Source organism: Arvicola amphibius, chromosome 17 (genome assembly GCF_903992535.2).
Source record: "Arvicola amphibius chromosome 17, mArvAmp1.2, whole genome shotgun sequence".
Classification (NCBI taxonomy): domain Eukaryota; kingdom Metazoa; phylum Chordata; class Mammalia; order Rodentia; family Cricetidae; genus Arvicola; species Arvicola amphibius.
This window is the reverse complement of record NC_052063.2, coordinates 32,587,397-32,603,327: the sequence shown is the minus strand read 5'-3', so window position 1 is coordinate 32,603,327 and position 15,931 is coordinate 32,587,397. Positions and strand designations below refer to the sequence as shown.

General features: G+C 57.4%; 1 protein-coding gene across 1 annotated transcript in view; it reads right to left on the bottom strand.

Annotated features, from left to right (window-relative positions):
• Positions 1-2,557: 2,557 nt before the first annotated feature.
• The window catches only part of Lrp1 (LDL receptor related protein 1), a 79,109-nt gene continuing 65,735 nt past the window's right edge, over positions 2,558-15,931 (bottom strand). Inside the window, 30 exon segments of the mRNA XM_038314633.2 lie at positions 2,558-2,838; positions 2,981-3,125; positions 3,211-3,301; positions 3,379-3,443; positions 3,589-3,690; positions 3,825-3,999; positions 4,353-4,514; positions 4,737-4,910; positions 5,013-5,153; positions 5,253-5,429; positions 5,816-5,932; positions 6,201-6,307; positions 6,686-6,864; positions 7,819-8,087; positions 8,780-8,899; positions 8,974-9,108; positions 9,188-9,328; positions 9,532-9,654; positions 10,161-10,280; positions 11,026-11,158; positions 11,253-11,359; positions 11,968-12,084; positions 12,481-12,606; positions 12,736-12,858; positions 13,185-13,304; positions 13,531-13,647; positions 13,836-13,929; positions 14,323-14,471; positions 14,983-15,171; positions 15,634-15,839. Coding sequence (XP_038170561.1) covers positions 2,698-2,838; positions 2,981-3,125; positions 3,211-3,301; positions 3,379-3,443; positions 3,589-3,690; positions 3,825-3,999; positions 4,353-4,514; positions 4,737-4,910; positions 5,013-5,153; positions 5,253-5,429; positions 5,816-5,932; positions 6,201-6,307; positions 6,686-6,864; positions 7,819-8,087; positions 8,780-8,899; positions 8,974-9,108; positions 9,188-9,328; positions 9,532-9,654; positions 10,161-10,280; positions 11,026-11,158; positions 11,253-11,359; positions 11,968-12,084; positions 12,481-12,606; positions 12,736-12,858; positions 13,185-13,304; positions 13,531-13,647; positions 13,836-13,929; positions 14,323-14,471; positions 14,983-15,171; positions 15,634-15,839 — 4,165 coding nt within the window. The 3' untranslated portion in view covers positions 2,558-2,697.

Below are 15,931 nucleotides of genomic sequence, written 5' to 3'. Positions count from 1 at the left end.
ACAAAACCCAGGAAGCAGCTATTTGGCTGTAGTCAGGGCTGAAAAAAAGAAAGGCAGCACAAAAGTGTCAGGAGCAAGGCCAGATGGCCCCAACCAGAACTCGGGGCTGATCTCAAGCCCCAGAGCCGCTTTGTACTGAATGAAGGCCAAGGTGGTCTTGTGTCTTAGGGACAGTGCAAAGTCTCCATCCTCAGGAGGCCAGACCCGCCCCATCACCGTTTTGGTTAGTCTCAGGTCATCTGATTCTCTCGGAGATGGAGATGACACATGTGTGCCCTGTACACACGTGCACACGGCTTATCTCTGGGTCTTGGCCTCTCCACCTATGAACCTTTGCCTTTCATTTGGTCGGCACCAGTCTGCATGTTTCTGTTCAGGGTCTTGTTTATTTCTGAGACCTCTCCCATTTGGCTGGCTAGATTTCTGGGAGACTGCTTCAGGTGGACCCTTCTGGTCCTGGCCAGCAGAGGGAGGGCGCTAACGGAAAGGGTGTGCTGTCTCAGCCGCAGCTGGGACCATCTCGCTCTACCCAGGATCTTGAGGTGACAGGCAGAGAATCAGTGACTCCGGGGGAGGGGGGGAGCTACAGATGTAGGCTGGCAGAAGGAGGGGGCTGGGAGGGTGGGACTGCTATGGCGGGGGGGGAGGGGCGCTGAGGTGGGGGGTGAGTTGAGCAGTCTCTGGGGGAAGGAAGGAAGATGGCTGACAAGAGGGTGGAAGGGTCAGCACAAAATAGCCTCAGGGAAGGAAGTGAGAGGCTGGGCTAGGGTCCTAGGCAGGTGCATAATTAGTGTGTGGAGCTTTAGGAAAAGCCAAGCTACAGGAGTGCAGATGCCACCTGGTGGCCAGAAGGAGCCACAAGCCCATCACTTGAGGATCAACATCTTTTTTTCTTCCCCAGCAAGGTGGCTTATCTCAGGGCCCTGGGGAGTCTGGGGAAGGTCTCAGGGCAGACTTGGGGGATAAAGTTGGAGATGAGAGAAAAGGAATGGTTTAGTTCCGGGATGTGCATCTGTCCATAAGCCTTCCCAAGGGAGGAAACGAGGGATAAATACCCTGGGAAGCTGACCAGTGAGGGTCAGCGATAAAAAGCAGGCCTTTGGGAGACATTGTGTTTGCCGTTGCAGTTGGGAGCCCAGGGGCAGGGTTCTAACCCTCCCTGTCCTGGATAGCGGAAAGCCACAGAACCTTCCGCAAGAGGTTCAGTCCCCTTTGAGAGCCGTCCAGGAAGATCTAGAGTAACTTAGAAGGCATAAGGCTTTTCCTGGCCAGCCCCTGGAATCTCTGCAGTGTTCGCTGGAGGCTGATGGCCTGCAAACTGTCTTCCCGGCTCTCCTTCCCTCTGGCTCCTCTCCCCTAATTCAGGTTTTTAATCAGGAAAAAAAAATGGGTGTGTGTGCTGATGTGTGCATGTGGAGGTCAGAGAACAATGTCATGGAGCTGGTTCTTGCTCACTCTTCCACGGGTTCCGAGATCAAACTCAAGTCATCACGTTTGCTCGGCAAATGCTCTACCCACGAAAGCATCTTGCTGGTCATACAGCCACGGTTTTCCTCGTGGCATCGTAGAGGAAGGTATCAACATTTCAAAGGAAGCTGGGAGTGGAGAGCTGCAGCCAACCATCATGACCCGATGTACTCATTTCTCCGGGTGTGGCAGCTCAGTGCGGGGGACCGTGGGGGACAGGTGCACAGTGAAGGGGGGTAAAGCAGTCAGTGTGCTGGGACCAGGGGAGCGCAGGCTAAGGTCATATGCCAAGAAAAAACAGCTCTTCCTGCCACAGGAAGACTGGAGATGGCACGAGGCTGGAGACATTGACCTTAGGGTTCTCAGGCTGGCCTCCAGCTTGCAGCACGGCGCCCTCTGGTGGCTGAAGCGGGCCACAGCTCCCAAAGTCATACTAGCAGGCAGACACAGTGGCTTTTTTTCTTTTCTTTCTTTTTTTTTCTTTTTTTCTTTTTTACAATTTTATTTATAACAATATCTGTGTTATTTAGTTGTAAAGGAATTCAGCAAAAATTATTAAAACGTTCACGTCCCCAAAATGGGGCTGCCCGCTTGCCCTTCCTTGGTATGCCCCAACTCTTCCTGGTCCTCAGGGGAGGGGAAGCTGGGGGAGTTGCCAAAGAATGTGTACAGCCCTAGGAGCCACAGTGGGGGGCACCGGAGAGGGGAGCCTGTCTGGAAGGGGTACCGAGTATGGCCATCTCAGAGGTGCCCCTAAAATGGGAGCTGGGGCTTGGGGTGACTTCCCTCAAGACCTACAACTCCGCTCCTCCTACCTCACAAAGCCAAATCTTCCAGACAGGGTCAGCAGAGGACTCCACCTCCCCAGAACTAACCCCCAGAGAACAGAGGGGGGAAGCTGGGACAAGGAGCCCGGACAGGTGTCTTGTACAGGCGGAAGGCCGTACCACCAGCTTCCAGGGGTGTTTGGTAGGGAATGGAGATCGGCTCCTTCGTACCTTTGAGCCCCCTCAAGGCAGCATGGGGGGGGGGTGCTGAGGAGCAGGCAGGAAGGAGGGCGGAAGAGATAATACTGTGCTTGCTTGCTCGCTCACATATAAAAAGTAATTCCTTCATTTTTACATTTGTACATCCGGCAGGGCCGGCCGGGGAAGGGCTGGCTGGGGAGGGGGCTCATTGAAGGACGCGTCTGTCGGGGGGCTTTCTGAGGACGTCCGTTGGGGCAGGGCCCTATGCCAAGGGATCCCCTATCTCGTCCTCAGGTCCCCGGCCCAGGAGTTCCCGCTTCTCGTCCGTGCTGGCCAGGGAGTGGCGGCTGCCATGGCCTCCCATGTAGAGTGTGGCATATACCGGGTTGGTGAAGTTGGTAGGCTGCAAAAATGATAGAGGGTTCAGATGGCCAGAATTCCCCAGCCCCCACTTCTGTGACATCGTTCAGTAAAACACCTTTGGTTGTCCTGCCCACCCCCAGTCCTTGGCCCCTCGAAAGCCCCTTCAATGGCCTCCAGTCTACCTTGTCAGGATCCAGGGCAAAATCGGCGTCCAGTAGACCCCCGACATCATCGGGCTCCCCACCTTCATACATCTTGTAGGTAGGGTTCCCAATTTCCACATTCATGGCCCCGTTGGTCATCCGCTGGTGCTGGAAGCCCTTGGCCCTGGGGAGAGGCAGGAGTCAGGGAGCAGTGACGCTGGTGGGGGGGGGTTATAAATAAAAGATTCTCCAGACTCCCAGTGGCTCACCCTCGGACTCGCCGCTTGTACCAGAACACGGCTCCTGCCACCACCAGCAGCAGCAGGAGCAGCAGGAGCGGGATCAGGATGGAAGCCATGTCTGGAGAGAGAAGTCAGAAAACTGAGCCTGAAGCACAGGGAAATGGGGGACACAAGGCTCTAGCTCTGGGTACTCACGTCCAGGCTGCTGTTGACTGACGACCTGGTCCTCACAGCGGGGGCCCGTCAGATGGGGTGGGCACCTGCAGGCAGGGAAGCGAAGCTGAGTGGGCCGGCCTCACCTCTGCACCCACTGTAGGTGCAGGATCTAGGCAGAGCCACAGGGCCTGGGCTCAGATCTGAGGGTGAGGGACAGTCTATTCCTGGCGAGGCTCAGGCCCAACTCACTGGCACTCGGGCATCATCTTGCTGTTCATGGTACAGGAGCCGCCATTGCTACAGTGATCGACGCAGGTCAGACAACTGGGGGCTATCCGGCCATCAGTGCAGCTGCAGAAAGGAATCAAAATCTGGAGCTGGGGCTGGCAGGACGGGGGCATACAGCTGTGCTGTGCCAGGGCTCGGGGTGGTAGGACAGGCATACAGTTATGCCAGGGCAGAATGTGGAAGCAGGCCCCACTCACTTGCAAGTGACGTCTCCGGTCTGCTTATTGACCACACAGGCACCTTGGAGACAACGGCTGCACTTGTCCACCTCACACTTTGTCCCCTCAAAGTAGACAGTGCAGCGACATTGTCGGGAGCCGTTGGCAGCCATCTGACATGTGCCAAAGTTCTCACAGTAGCCTGAGCACTGCCCTGTGGTTAGGAATGGAGAGAGAGTGCCCCAAGCCCCACCTTCATGAGGGTCCACGATGCAGGGGTAAGGACTCTCCAGGACCTAGGGATGACTCCTACCTCCTCCTCAGCCCTTACTGCCCTGCCATGGACCCCGGGATACAAGGATGCCCCTAAGCATTCAGGTAGAACATTCATCTCATCAAATAATTCTGATGCCTGGACGTTCCCGACACCAGGGAGGTGTGCCAACGTAGTGGGCAGCACCCACAGCCCGGGCATGGTTCATCTGCATGTGGCTTCCCTTCTCTCAGTGTGCCCCTGGGTATTCCTGCTTCCCTCTTCCTTCCCCGGGGCTGGGATGATTCACTCACGGTACTGGCAACGGTCACCCAGGAAGCCAGGTAGACATCGGCACTGGGGCTGGTTGCCCTGGTTGACGGTGCAGGTGCTGTTGTTGGCACAATAGCCTGCACACACCTGCTGGGTGCATTTGGGGCCCGTGAAGCCTGTGGGGCACCGGCACGTGGGCATGCCTAATGGGAGAGGAATTTTGAATGGGACTGTGGTACTGGGAACCACCTGGGCTGATAACAGAGCTTGGAGGGACCCTGGGGAAGCAACGGCCAGAGGGAGTGGGTGCTGGGGCAACAGAAGAAAAGAGATGAAGTGAGACACCTGCCTGAGGATGGGGAGGACCAGTCCCGGGAGGGTTGGGGCCCGGGATGGGGAAGCACCAGTCCCGGTTGGGGGCATACCAGAGGGGGAAGCGGCACAGGTGCCCCCGTTTTGACAGTACTCCGAGCACTGGTCCAGCTCACACTTGTCGCCGGTGTAGCGGGGCTGGCAGCGGCACTTGGGCTGCCTTCGCGCATTGAGGAAACAGCTCCCGCCATTGAAGCACTGGAGGGTGCAGGTCCCAGGCCTAGGGGCTGTGAGAAGAACTCTCAGGCCGGAGGGCTGGGACCAAGGGTCAGGGGAGCCAGAGGCTCCAGGGGAAGATCCTAGGGTGCCCGAGAAAGGGGTGTGCATACCATCTGGAGGGGGTGTTGGAGAGGGCACAGGCACACAGGTGCCATTATCCAGTTTCTTTCCATTGGGACAGGTACAGACAGGCCCACTGGGGCTCAGCAGACAGAGCCACTCACACTTCTTGCGGTCGCAGGGGTTGGTCACTGCAGGTGTGCGGAAGGAAGGGGTGGATGCTGAGCAGGGCTCCCCCTGAGCCCTGTGGCCCTACAACACCCCCTCCTTGCTGGACTTCCCCGCCACACCTTCCGGCTGTTTGTGTTGATGGTAAAGTACCACATCAGAGGCGTGGCTCAGGCCCCCAGTCAGGTTGACCAAGGGGCTGTGTCCAAACTTGTGGATCTTGAAGACACGGTTATTGATGTAAGTGACACCGTAGATATAGTCCTCAAACACATCGATGCTGAAGGGGTGACTTAGGCCTGGGGGAGAGAGAAGAGTCAGGTAAATCAAGATGGGTGCCTGGGCCCCCGACCCACTGTCTGAGACTCTTGGCTACGTCAGGCTAGGCACTTCCAAACTTAACACATCCAAACCAACGATCCCTGCCCCCCTGCTGGCAAAAGGTCTCATCATCCCAGCAAGACTTCAGGGGTCCCAGGAGACTTCAGTTTTCTCTCTCCCCATGTGCCAAGTTCTTCTACCCCCTGCTGACTTTACACAACTTAATACTGGAAGAATGAACAAATGGACGGCTGGGGGCCCAGGCTACTGAGGGACGGAGGCGGTGAAGTGAGGTCTCTGGGCTCGGTGGAAGGGGTGGGAGGCCTGGTGGCAGGGTTAGGGACCACACTGCCACCCTCCTGACCTCGCTTGCTGTCAGCAGCCACGATGGGGTCAGTGCCGTTGAGCCGGATGCTGCCGATGACCGAAAGTTTGGCGTCTGCCCAGTAGAGCCGCTCATTGTGATAATCCACAGCTAGGCCTGAGGTGAGAGAAAGCCGTGAGGGCTCAGCCTCTGCCATGCCAGGGCTGGGTGCGGAGAATAGACCTGATTCTGTCTGGTGTCCGGGGCAACACCACCTTGCTCACGTGATCTCTCCCGGTCACCCTGTCTGGAAAACACTCACTCCCATGGCCCTTAGCCCCAACCTGCTGGAAATGGCCTGCTCCACAGCCCTCAACTTTGGGTGACTTCTGAAGCAGCTGTGACCAGAACCTGCCTCCCCACACCCTACCCCTGCCCCACAGACCTGTGGGCCACTGAATGTTGTCCTGCACGAGAGTCTCTCGAAGGGTCCCATCCATCGCAGCTGTCTCGATCTTGGGGTGGTTCCCCCAGTCTGACCAGTACATGGTACTAAGGAGGGAGAAGGGAGAGTGGGTTGGTCGCTGGGGCCCAGGAAAGAGCATTAGTGAAACAGCACCGGGCGTGGTGTGGGTGCTGCCGGGCAACCGGAGGAAGATGCCCGTCTTCCTCACACTGAGATCCAGGAGAGCACCAAGCTAACGTCCTCTATTCTGGCTACAATATGCTAAGCCAGTAGCATCTAAAGGGGCAGAGCTGCCCCCTGGAGGGGGGGGGCCCAGATCTTGGCTGCATGGGATAGCCAATCAGAGGTGAGCCATTCAAATGGGAGTCCCCAGCAGTGGCTTGAGGAATAGCCTAGAAGCCTGAGGTCTCTGTCCCCTGTGGATGACACCAGCCCAAACACCTCCCCCCAGGACCCTTGCCCACCCCCTCAGTGGGTCCACCACGATGGCATGGGGCTCATCAATCATGCCCGAGATGAGTGTCTTGCGGTTCTCGCCCTTCATTTGTGCCACCTCAATCACGTCTCGGCCAGAGTCGGTCCAGTACACATTCCCGGCCACCCAGTCGATGGCAATTCCCCGTGGCATCTTCAGCCCTGAAATCTAAGCGGGGTCACACATTCAGGGATCATCACCTTTTTGTCTCCCCGTTCATTATCCCTCTCCCTGAGTCTGCCAGCCTGCTCTTGTCTGTTACCCCTGACGTCTCCAGGTCTCTATCAGCTCAGGCTGATTTGGAACTCACTGTGTAGCCCAGGCCGACCGACCTCTTATCTTTTGATTTTCCTCCCTCTGCTACTCATACAGCTGGAATTACAGGCATGAGCCACCATTCCTGGCATATTTTCATATTTTTCTAGTTTATCCTCACTTTAAAAAAAAAGGCTTTAGGGTGGGGTGGGGTGGGGGCAGTGAGATGGCTCAGTGGATGAAGGTGCTTGCTGCCAAGCCTGACGACCTGAGTTCAAATCCCCAGGACTCAAGTGGTAGAAGCAGAGAAATAACTCCTTAAAGTTGTCCTCTGTCTTCCACATTGGCACCATGGCATGTACATGCAATGTATACACACACACACACACACACTTTCTCTCTAAACATGTAAAAAAAAAAGCAGTCTATAAAGCTGGGAGTATAGCACACGTGAGGTCCTAGCACTAAAGAAACAAGCAACCAGATAGATAAAAAAGCCTGTAAGATATTTTCACCGCTGTGGCTGGGGATCAAACCTACAGCTTCACACATCCTACCACTGAACTCTGCATAAGCCTGGGATATGTATTAATCATCTTATTGACAAAGTGAAGCCCCAAGTAGTTGAGCAAGGTGGCAATATTGACATGGAGGGGTGACAAGCAGGAATCAGAGTGGGCTCTGATGCTGTCAGTCCGTCCTCGTGTCCTATGCTGCCACGTGGCAGGACCAACTAGTGACCGTCCTAACTGCTCAGGCTATCAGCTGTGCTTCAGCAGGAGGCAATATCGACTGCTCCTTCTAGCCTTAGGCTCTGCCACCCCCCCCCCTGCCATCCTGCTCAAATCTGTCAGGCTGGGCATTTACATTGAGGTGAGTGACGCCCCGGTCAATCTGCCTCCGGTGACGGTTGGAAGTGGTAGGAGGTGCAGCCGGTGGCAGACTCCGATAGGAGATCGTGCCCGTGTGCCAGTTGGTCCAGTAGACTCGGCCGGCCTTGACGTGAACATCCATGGCATCTATTCGGACGCTCTCATCACCCTGGAAGGCCTGCTCGTAGGCCGAGTGGGGGTGCCCGGGGAACAGGCTGCGGATCTCATTGTCATCAGCAATGTAAAGGACCTGGTACTCGGAGCCTGCCAGAGTCAGAGACCGCCCGTCAGATGGGCTTTGAAAGGTCAAGGCAAGAGCCCAGGGCCTGAGTTCGATCTTGGGACTCACGTGGCCAAGTACTGGGGAAAAATGACTTCCAGTCGAGACCCTGGCTCTCTACAGTAGCCTCCAACCTAATCAAGCCATTTGTTTTAGACAGAAAGGATGATTCTGGAGCATCCGACATCAGGCTGGTAACAGAATGCCCAGATCCTTCAGAAATCTGCCCTTGAGATCCACCTCCCTACAGACAGTTCCAGGAATTCTGCAGTGGTCATGGCATGAGAGCCTCTTGGCGGTGTGTATATACACGTCCACGTGCGTGTACAGTGTGTGAGCACAGGCACATGGAAGGAGCAATGCCTCGTCAGAGCACGGGGGACTATGCAGGTGGGCCCATGAGACTGAGTCAACTGCATCCTCAATCTAGGGCGGGCTGAGGGCTGTGTGCCCGGCGAGAGTGTTTCTCTCATCACTCCTCACAGAGCTTCAGAAGCCCAGCTGGTGGCCTCTAATTTTCCTGTGCTTTGCTTAGGATGGTGTCTGGTGAACCTTGAGGGTCCATGCCTGGGCACTGAAGTATGCTTAGGTATGTTCCATTCCAGGCCAGCTCCGTTTTCTATGTCCATATGGACGGGCCCCACCCACCCTCCCTGGCCTTCGCCGACTCGGTCACCTTCAGCCTTGCAGGTATTGTGCGTCTTCATGAAGTTGCGGGCGCAGCTGCAGAGGTGGCCACCCTTCGTGTTGTTGCAGAGCTGCGAGCAGGTGCCAAAGCGCAGGCACTCGTTGATGTCTGGGGGTGACATCGAGGGTCAGGGGGGAGTCTAGGAGCTGGGGCTCCTGCCTGTCTCCCATGCAGCTTCCTACCCTGACATCCAGGCTGGCCTGGCACAGTGTGGAAGCCGGAACGGCAGGCACAATAGGCAGCTTTCTCGGTGCGCACACAACGTGCCTCGTCGCCGCAGATGCTGGCGTTGGTGGCGCAGCTGGTCAGCTTGGGGTCTGTGGGAGACAAACGGTGGATTTCCTCCCGAGCCCCGCCCTGTGGTACCCAGCCCTCCGCGCTCACGCCGGGCCCTACCGATGCTGCAGTCCTCTTCATCGGAGCCGTCACCGCAGTCGTCAAACATGTTACAGCGCAGCGAGGATGACAGGCAGCGCTGGTTGCGGCACAGGAACTCCTTCTTGTCTTTGCAGTGGGGATTCTGGGTCGTGGGGGCCTCTGGGAAGGGAGGGAGCTTCAGGCTCTGGGTACTGACTACCCCTCCTCCCACAGAGACCTGGCTAACGAAGGTGTGACCCGGCTGCTCCTCCAGCTGAGACTCCCTCCCCAAGGGCTTCCCTCGGCCCAGATAGGACCCCCCGTCTTCAGCCTCGCAGGAGCGTGCGCCCCAGGTACAGCCCCCCTCACTGCCCTCAGCTCACCACAGTCTTCCTCGTCCGTCCCGTCCCCACAGTTGTCAGTGCCATCACACTGACGCCCAATCCACAGGCAAACGCGGTCGTTCTTGCAGCGGAAGGGCCGGTTGGGAGGACACATGAAGCGGGCTGGAGAAGCAAGGAAACAGCCAAGGTTAGACTTGGGGTGAAGGGTAGGAGACAGCTGGCCACTGGGGAGTATGGGAGCCATGTTCCTTACCTGACACTCTGTCCTTGCCTTGGACAATTCCCTAACCCACCTTGCTCCATCCTAAATCTTTTTTTTTTTTTTTTTTTTTTTTGAGACAGGGTTTCTCTGTAGGTTTAGAGCCTGGAACTAGCTCTTGTAGACCAGGCTGGCCTCAAACCCACAGAAATCCGCCTACTTCTGTCTCCCGATTGCTGGGATTAAAGGCGTGCATCACTACCACCTGGCTCCATCCTGCATATTTTTTTAAATATAATTTATTTGCATTGGTGTTTTGCTACATCCTTGTGAGGATGTCAGATCTTGGAGTTACAGACAGCTGTGAGCTGCCATGTGGGTACTAGGACTTGAACCCAGGTCCTCTGGAAGAACAGTCAGTGCTCTTAACCACTGAGCCATCTCTCCAGCCCCCCATCCTACATCTTACCGCACTCCTCGGGGTTCTCGTCTGAGTTGTCCCCGCAGTCGTCCTCACCGTCGCACTTCCAGGCCAGCGGCTTGCACAAGGTGTTGTTACATTGAAATTCATCCAAGGGGCAGGTCCTCACTGGGTGCAGGTGGACAGAGGGGTAGAAATGAACGCAGGCTGCGGCGGCAGGATCGGATCTGTCAATCCCCTCCAAGGTGGGGCTGAGGCCCAGGGGGGTCCCCAGGGAAGCTGAAGCATAGCCTGACTCAGGTGTCTTAATTTCCTGCCCAGCAAACAAGGGACAACGGCTTCCTCTAGTATTGGGAGGAGAGGCTACTTAGGGGTGTGTCCACAGGGGTTCAGGATGCTATTCTTGATTTAGATGAGAGAGGACACCTGGACCTAGTGTAGCCTGTGGCAGGTGCCGGCTTTAGGTGGCGATCCTCAGTCTACAAGGCAGAACCAGGAGGGCTGCCTTCCGGGTGGGAACCCCTGCTCCAGCCCTCAGCTTCTCCGACACTGCTCCCCAGGCTACTGAGCAGACCCTGACTCACTGCCTGCCCTGCGGAAAGACGGTAAGCAGGGTCTGGCCTCTCACCACAGCCAACTGGGTGGACACAGAGCCTATAGGTTCCTGCTGGATTTCTACCTAGCTAGGCCCCTTAGCCAGGTTAGGGCACAACTTGCATAAAAAATGTACCCAGTGGGCCTGAGCCTTGACCATTGGTACATCCCCCACAACTCAGGACAGTGCCTGGCTCTCAGTGGATGCTCGATAAAGGTTTGTGGCAGGAACAGTGTACAAAGGAAATAGAAGACTGAGTGAGCTTGGCCACACAATGGCCTGGGGGGCGGGCAGAGAGGTCAGGCCGGAGGCGCTTACCCCCGGTGCCACAGGCTTGCTCGTCACTGCCATCCATGCAGTCAGCATCCGCGTCGCAGCGCCAGCGCAGGGGGATGCAGTGGCCACTCTTACACTGGAACTGGTCCATATCACAGCGGGGGGTGCAGTCTTTCTGTGGATACGGGAGCCAGCAGCCTGGTCAGGGCCCTGGGGTTCGGCCCTAACTCTACCAAGGCCACCCCCTTCCCTGAGATCTCTCTGCTCACCTCGTCTGAGCCGTCGGCACAGTCATGATCCCCGTCACACTTCCAGCGTCCAGCGATGCAGCGGCCGTTGGCACAGGAGAACTCACTCTCAGAGCAGGGCCGAGGGGCTGGGGAAAAGACAGGACCCAGCACGGTGGGCACAGGGCATCTCCAGCCCTGGGAAATATATACGACACCCAAGTCCAAGGCTCTTTCTAAGAGCCTAAGTCTGTGAAGGCCACAAAGTCCAAGGCTCTTTTCTAAGTCTGTGAAGGCCACAGCTGACTGATATCACGAGCAGTTCAACCAAACCCAGGCAGCTAACTGACTCTCCTCGTGAGACCGGCTGGGCAAAGAGGGTATTCACACTTATCCCGCTAGGAACAGACACGGGGAGAGGGCTCAGGCCCTTGGTCCTGTCCTAGGACAGACCATGTTGTGGGGAGGGGCAAGACCACTGGGACAAGCGGCAGGTCTGGGGAGAGGCCAGCTAAGGATGATGGGGAGAAGGACAGCACAGGGGCAGGCAAGGTTCCGGGGCAGAGGCAGAGGTGGCAGGAACAGGGGCACACCCGAGACACCTACCTCTGCGACCCCAAGAGGACAGTGTGAAAATGGAGAGAAACATGAGATGAGGTGAAATGGTACGAGCTCAGATACACGGCATGGAGGGGGGGTGGATGGAGCCGAGGGGTTGCTGACCCCCTTGCCCTGGGAGGGAGGGAGGGTGACATACTGCAGCTCTCCTCGTCAGAGTTGTCCCCGCAGTCGTTGTCGTAGTCACACTGCCACCGGCCCGGCACACAGCGGTTGTTCTTGCAGCGGAACTGGTACGGCTCACAGGTGCGCTCGTCTGGGGGAGGGGGACATGGGTCTGGGGTTGGCAGGCGAGGTGGGAGAGCCTGGCTTTGGGGCTCAGGCAGGGACAAGCTTGCTGTATATACCCATGTGGTATCTACGGAAGGCGGCTGATTAGGGGAGCCAGTAAACAGAGAGGGTACGGATCCTGCACGAGTCTCTCCCGAGGGGTGGCTAAAGAGAGGAACAAGGACTGAGAGGTGGTGGGGCCTGCCGGGGAAAGCTGCAGTATGCCCTATGCCCGTGCCAGCTCTACAGCGTCCACAAGAGCCCTGCACCGGGGGCCATGCTGAGACCCGGCCAGCGGCAGCCCAGAGGCCTCTCCCCGAACTCTGTTCCTCCCCCCCCGCTAACCTGAGGCTGCCTTCTCCCCAGACAAGCGCAGGCTCACCACACTCCTCCTTGGGCTCGTCGGAGCCGTCCCCGCAGTCATCCTCGCCGTCACACTTCCAGCGTGCCGGAATGCAGCGGCCGGAGTCCTTGCAGCGGAATTCATCGACCCCGCAGGTCATCTGGGCTGCAGGACGTGGGCACGGGTGAGGAGAGTCTCCTCGGGAAGCCAAGGGGAGGGGCGTGTGCCCATTGGGGTAACGGAGTCACAGGTGCTGCAGGGGAACGTGGGTGCCCGGGGCGACAGGCAACTCACTGCAGTTGGCTGGTTCGTCACTGCCGTCCACGCAGTCATTGTCCCTGTCACAGACCCAGACGCGGGGGATGCAGCGCTTGGTGATGGAGCACTGGAACTGGTTGGGGGCGCAGGTGACCTCGGCTGCAAGGGGGATGAGAGAATGAGGACCCTACCCTATGCCTCCTCCCAGTTTCTGGTGACCATGTCCTCCTCCCTCTTCCAAAAGCCTGGCCCTGGTTTTGGTCAGGAGGAAGGAATGCTTTATCCCCAGCCTGGTATTTGTTTTTCTGGACCTGCTGTCTGTCTGTACCAAACACAGTGCTTGTTTTGTATAAGCAAACCAGGAGACACCCAATGTGACTCATGTCACCACTCCATGAAAGTTGACTAGCACCTCAACGGGAAGCAAGGGGGAGCAACCGCGTGTGCCAATGTCCCCTGCCCACGTCCCTGAACCTGGCACTTACGGCAATCTCGTTCATCTTCTCCGTCCCCGCAGTTGTCCTGTCCGTTACAACGGAAGATGCCGGGAATACAGCGGTTGGTGTTGGTGCACTTGAACTGACTGGGCAAGCAGACGTGAATGTCTGGGAGTGGAGAAGAGGAGGACTCAGGGCAGGTGGGGGCCCGTGTCCCTCATGGGGGGTGGGGTGGGCGGGGCCCGCCCCCCCCCCAGCAGCAGGGTGGGCGGGGCCCGAGCAGCAGGGTGGGCGGGGCCCGAGCAGCAGAAATGCAGCCTAGAGAGAAAGCTGCTGCTCCTGTTTCCTTGCTAGCACTGGGGAAGGAATGACTGGCGCCTGGGCCGCTCCTCACCACAATTGGCTTCGTCACTGTTGTCTTGGCAGTCATTGTCCCCATCACAGATGAAGGCAGGGTTGGTGCAGATGCCGGTCGAGCACTGGAACTGGCCTGGACGGCACTTGAACTCGGCTGCCGAGAAGGAAGGCTCCGTGTCAAAAGTGGAGTAGGTGGGTCAGTGAGATGGCCCCACGATGGTACGCATGTGCATGCACATACGTGAACACACACACACGAAAAGGGAGAAAATGAGTCACTGAAGTTTCTGGCCCTGGTGGCCAGGGAGGAGCCTCCTGCCTCCCACGCCCGCCCACACTCACGACAGTCTGGAGGCTCATCCGAGTGGTCCCCGCAGTCATCCTCCGTGTCACACTTCCACCAGAAGGGGATGCACTTGTCGTTCTTGCACACGAACTGGAGGGCGGGTGGGGGCAAGATGGGGTTGGTGGGGGCATGGGGCACTCAGAAGCTTTTCTTTCAAGGGGCAGAAATGTTACAGAGAAATAGCGGTGGGGTTAGCGTTCGTGGGGAGGTAGAGCTGGACAGACAGTTGGGATATGACGGATGTAGGAAGGACAGATGGGGGATGTCTGTAGGGGACAGCACAGGAGACTGGTGAGGTCAGCACTAAGGTGCTGTAAGGTGACAGGTGTAAAAGGCATCACTGGGGGGAACAAGAGGTAGCGAGAAGTGTGGAGGTGTTGGCGTGGGAATGGCAGATGACAGGCATTAGAGTGGTTGCAGGGACACTGGCAGGAGGGCAGGGGACTGAGGCATGGGACACTGCGAGTCTGAAGGGAACCCTACCTGGCTTGCTGTGCAGTTAGACACACAGGTACGGCCATCACCACCCAGGTAAAAGTTGGTGGGGCAGGCACATTTGTGACCACCCCCAGGGGACAGCAGGCACAGGTTGCTACAGCCACCATTGTTGACTTTGCAGGGGTGATTGGGCACTGCCAGAGAGAATGAGATAGAAGGGTCATGACTCTCAGGTCACTGGCCTCTGACCGGGAGGGAGAGCGAGTCGTGCTGGGAATGGTTTCTGGCTTTCTAAAGGATGATTGGCCTGCTCCTCCCTACTCAGGGGCACAACAGGTCTTTGTCCTGCCGCTTTCATGAGAGGACTGAGACCAGAGACAGAAAAGGGCCTTCCAAGGCTCAGGCTTGGACCTCACACCTGAAGTCCCCAGGATCTCTGCCTGCTTTCTGGGTTTCCTTTGATGCTCTTTGCCCACATTATTCTCTGGACTCCCTAACTTCAGGGCATGGCTGCCAGGAGACCTTAGTGTGGAACCCAGGGTGGACGGAAGCTGCTGAGGGTCTGACCATACTGTCTATAGCCTCTGTAAGTCTGGCACCTGGCAGGGATGCTCAGTCAGTGCCAGGGTGTCCGGAGCGGTGCCGAGAACGGGGTCTCCCGCGCCCTGCCGAGGGGCCTCCCGCGCCCTGCGTTCTCTTGCTTACCATCTGGCTGGCGCAGAGCATGGAACACGTGAAGGTCCATGGGCCGGTGCAGGGTGCTGATGAGGAGTGTTTTGTTGGCACCCGTGGTCTTGTGGGCCCGGTTGATGGACTTCGTTTCCCAGTCTGTCCAGTAGACGTAATCTTCAAACAGGGTCAGCGCGAAGATGTGTGGGATGTCTTGGCTCAGCACTGCGGCAGGGGAACGCAGGGAAAGACACGGCAATAGTTAGCACCAAGTACAGACTGGGTTCCATGCCCGCTGACCCCCCTGAACTCCCATCACAGCCCTGAGTTGGGAATGAATCCCAGTTCCAGATCTTTCTACGGCTTCCTAAGGCTGTATAGTGACAGCCGGTCTATCAACCACATTACTGTTCTAAGGGGAACACACGGCACCTCCAAGAAAGTACCGATCACAGATGTTCCTCAGATAGTTTCCCTGTGACCACCCCTCAGGCCATCACCCTGGACCCTCCCCCCACAAGGAGCTGGACTGTGGCCTGGCGCCGGGCCCAGTCTGAGAGAAGCACCAGGGTATTTGAAACCCCAGACCCCCGGCTTGTGGTTTCAGTACACCACGCCTGCTTGTCCCATCACTTCAGAGCCCCAGGTAGGCCTGCTGGCTTTGGGCAGCCTCGCTGGCATACGGACCAACGTGACGATTGGAGCCATCCAGGCTGGCAAACTCGATGTAGTCCTCACGGGCGTCAGCCCAGTAGATACGTTCCGTGACGTAGTCCAGGGTCAAACCATTGGGCCACGTGATCTTAGTGTCCACAATGACGCTGCGGCCAGACCCATCCATGCCAATCCGACCGATCAGTGAGTGGTCACCCCAGTCCGTCCAGTAGAGGTACCTGGCAGGTGGGGGGCAGTGAACCCCAAGAGTCTAGAGATTCATGGCGCCAGAAGCCTTCAGGGAGTCTGGGCTTGCTTCCCAGCGTACCCC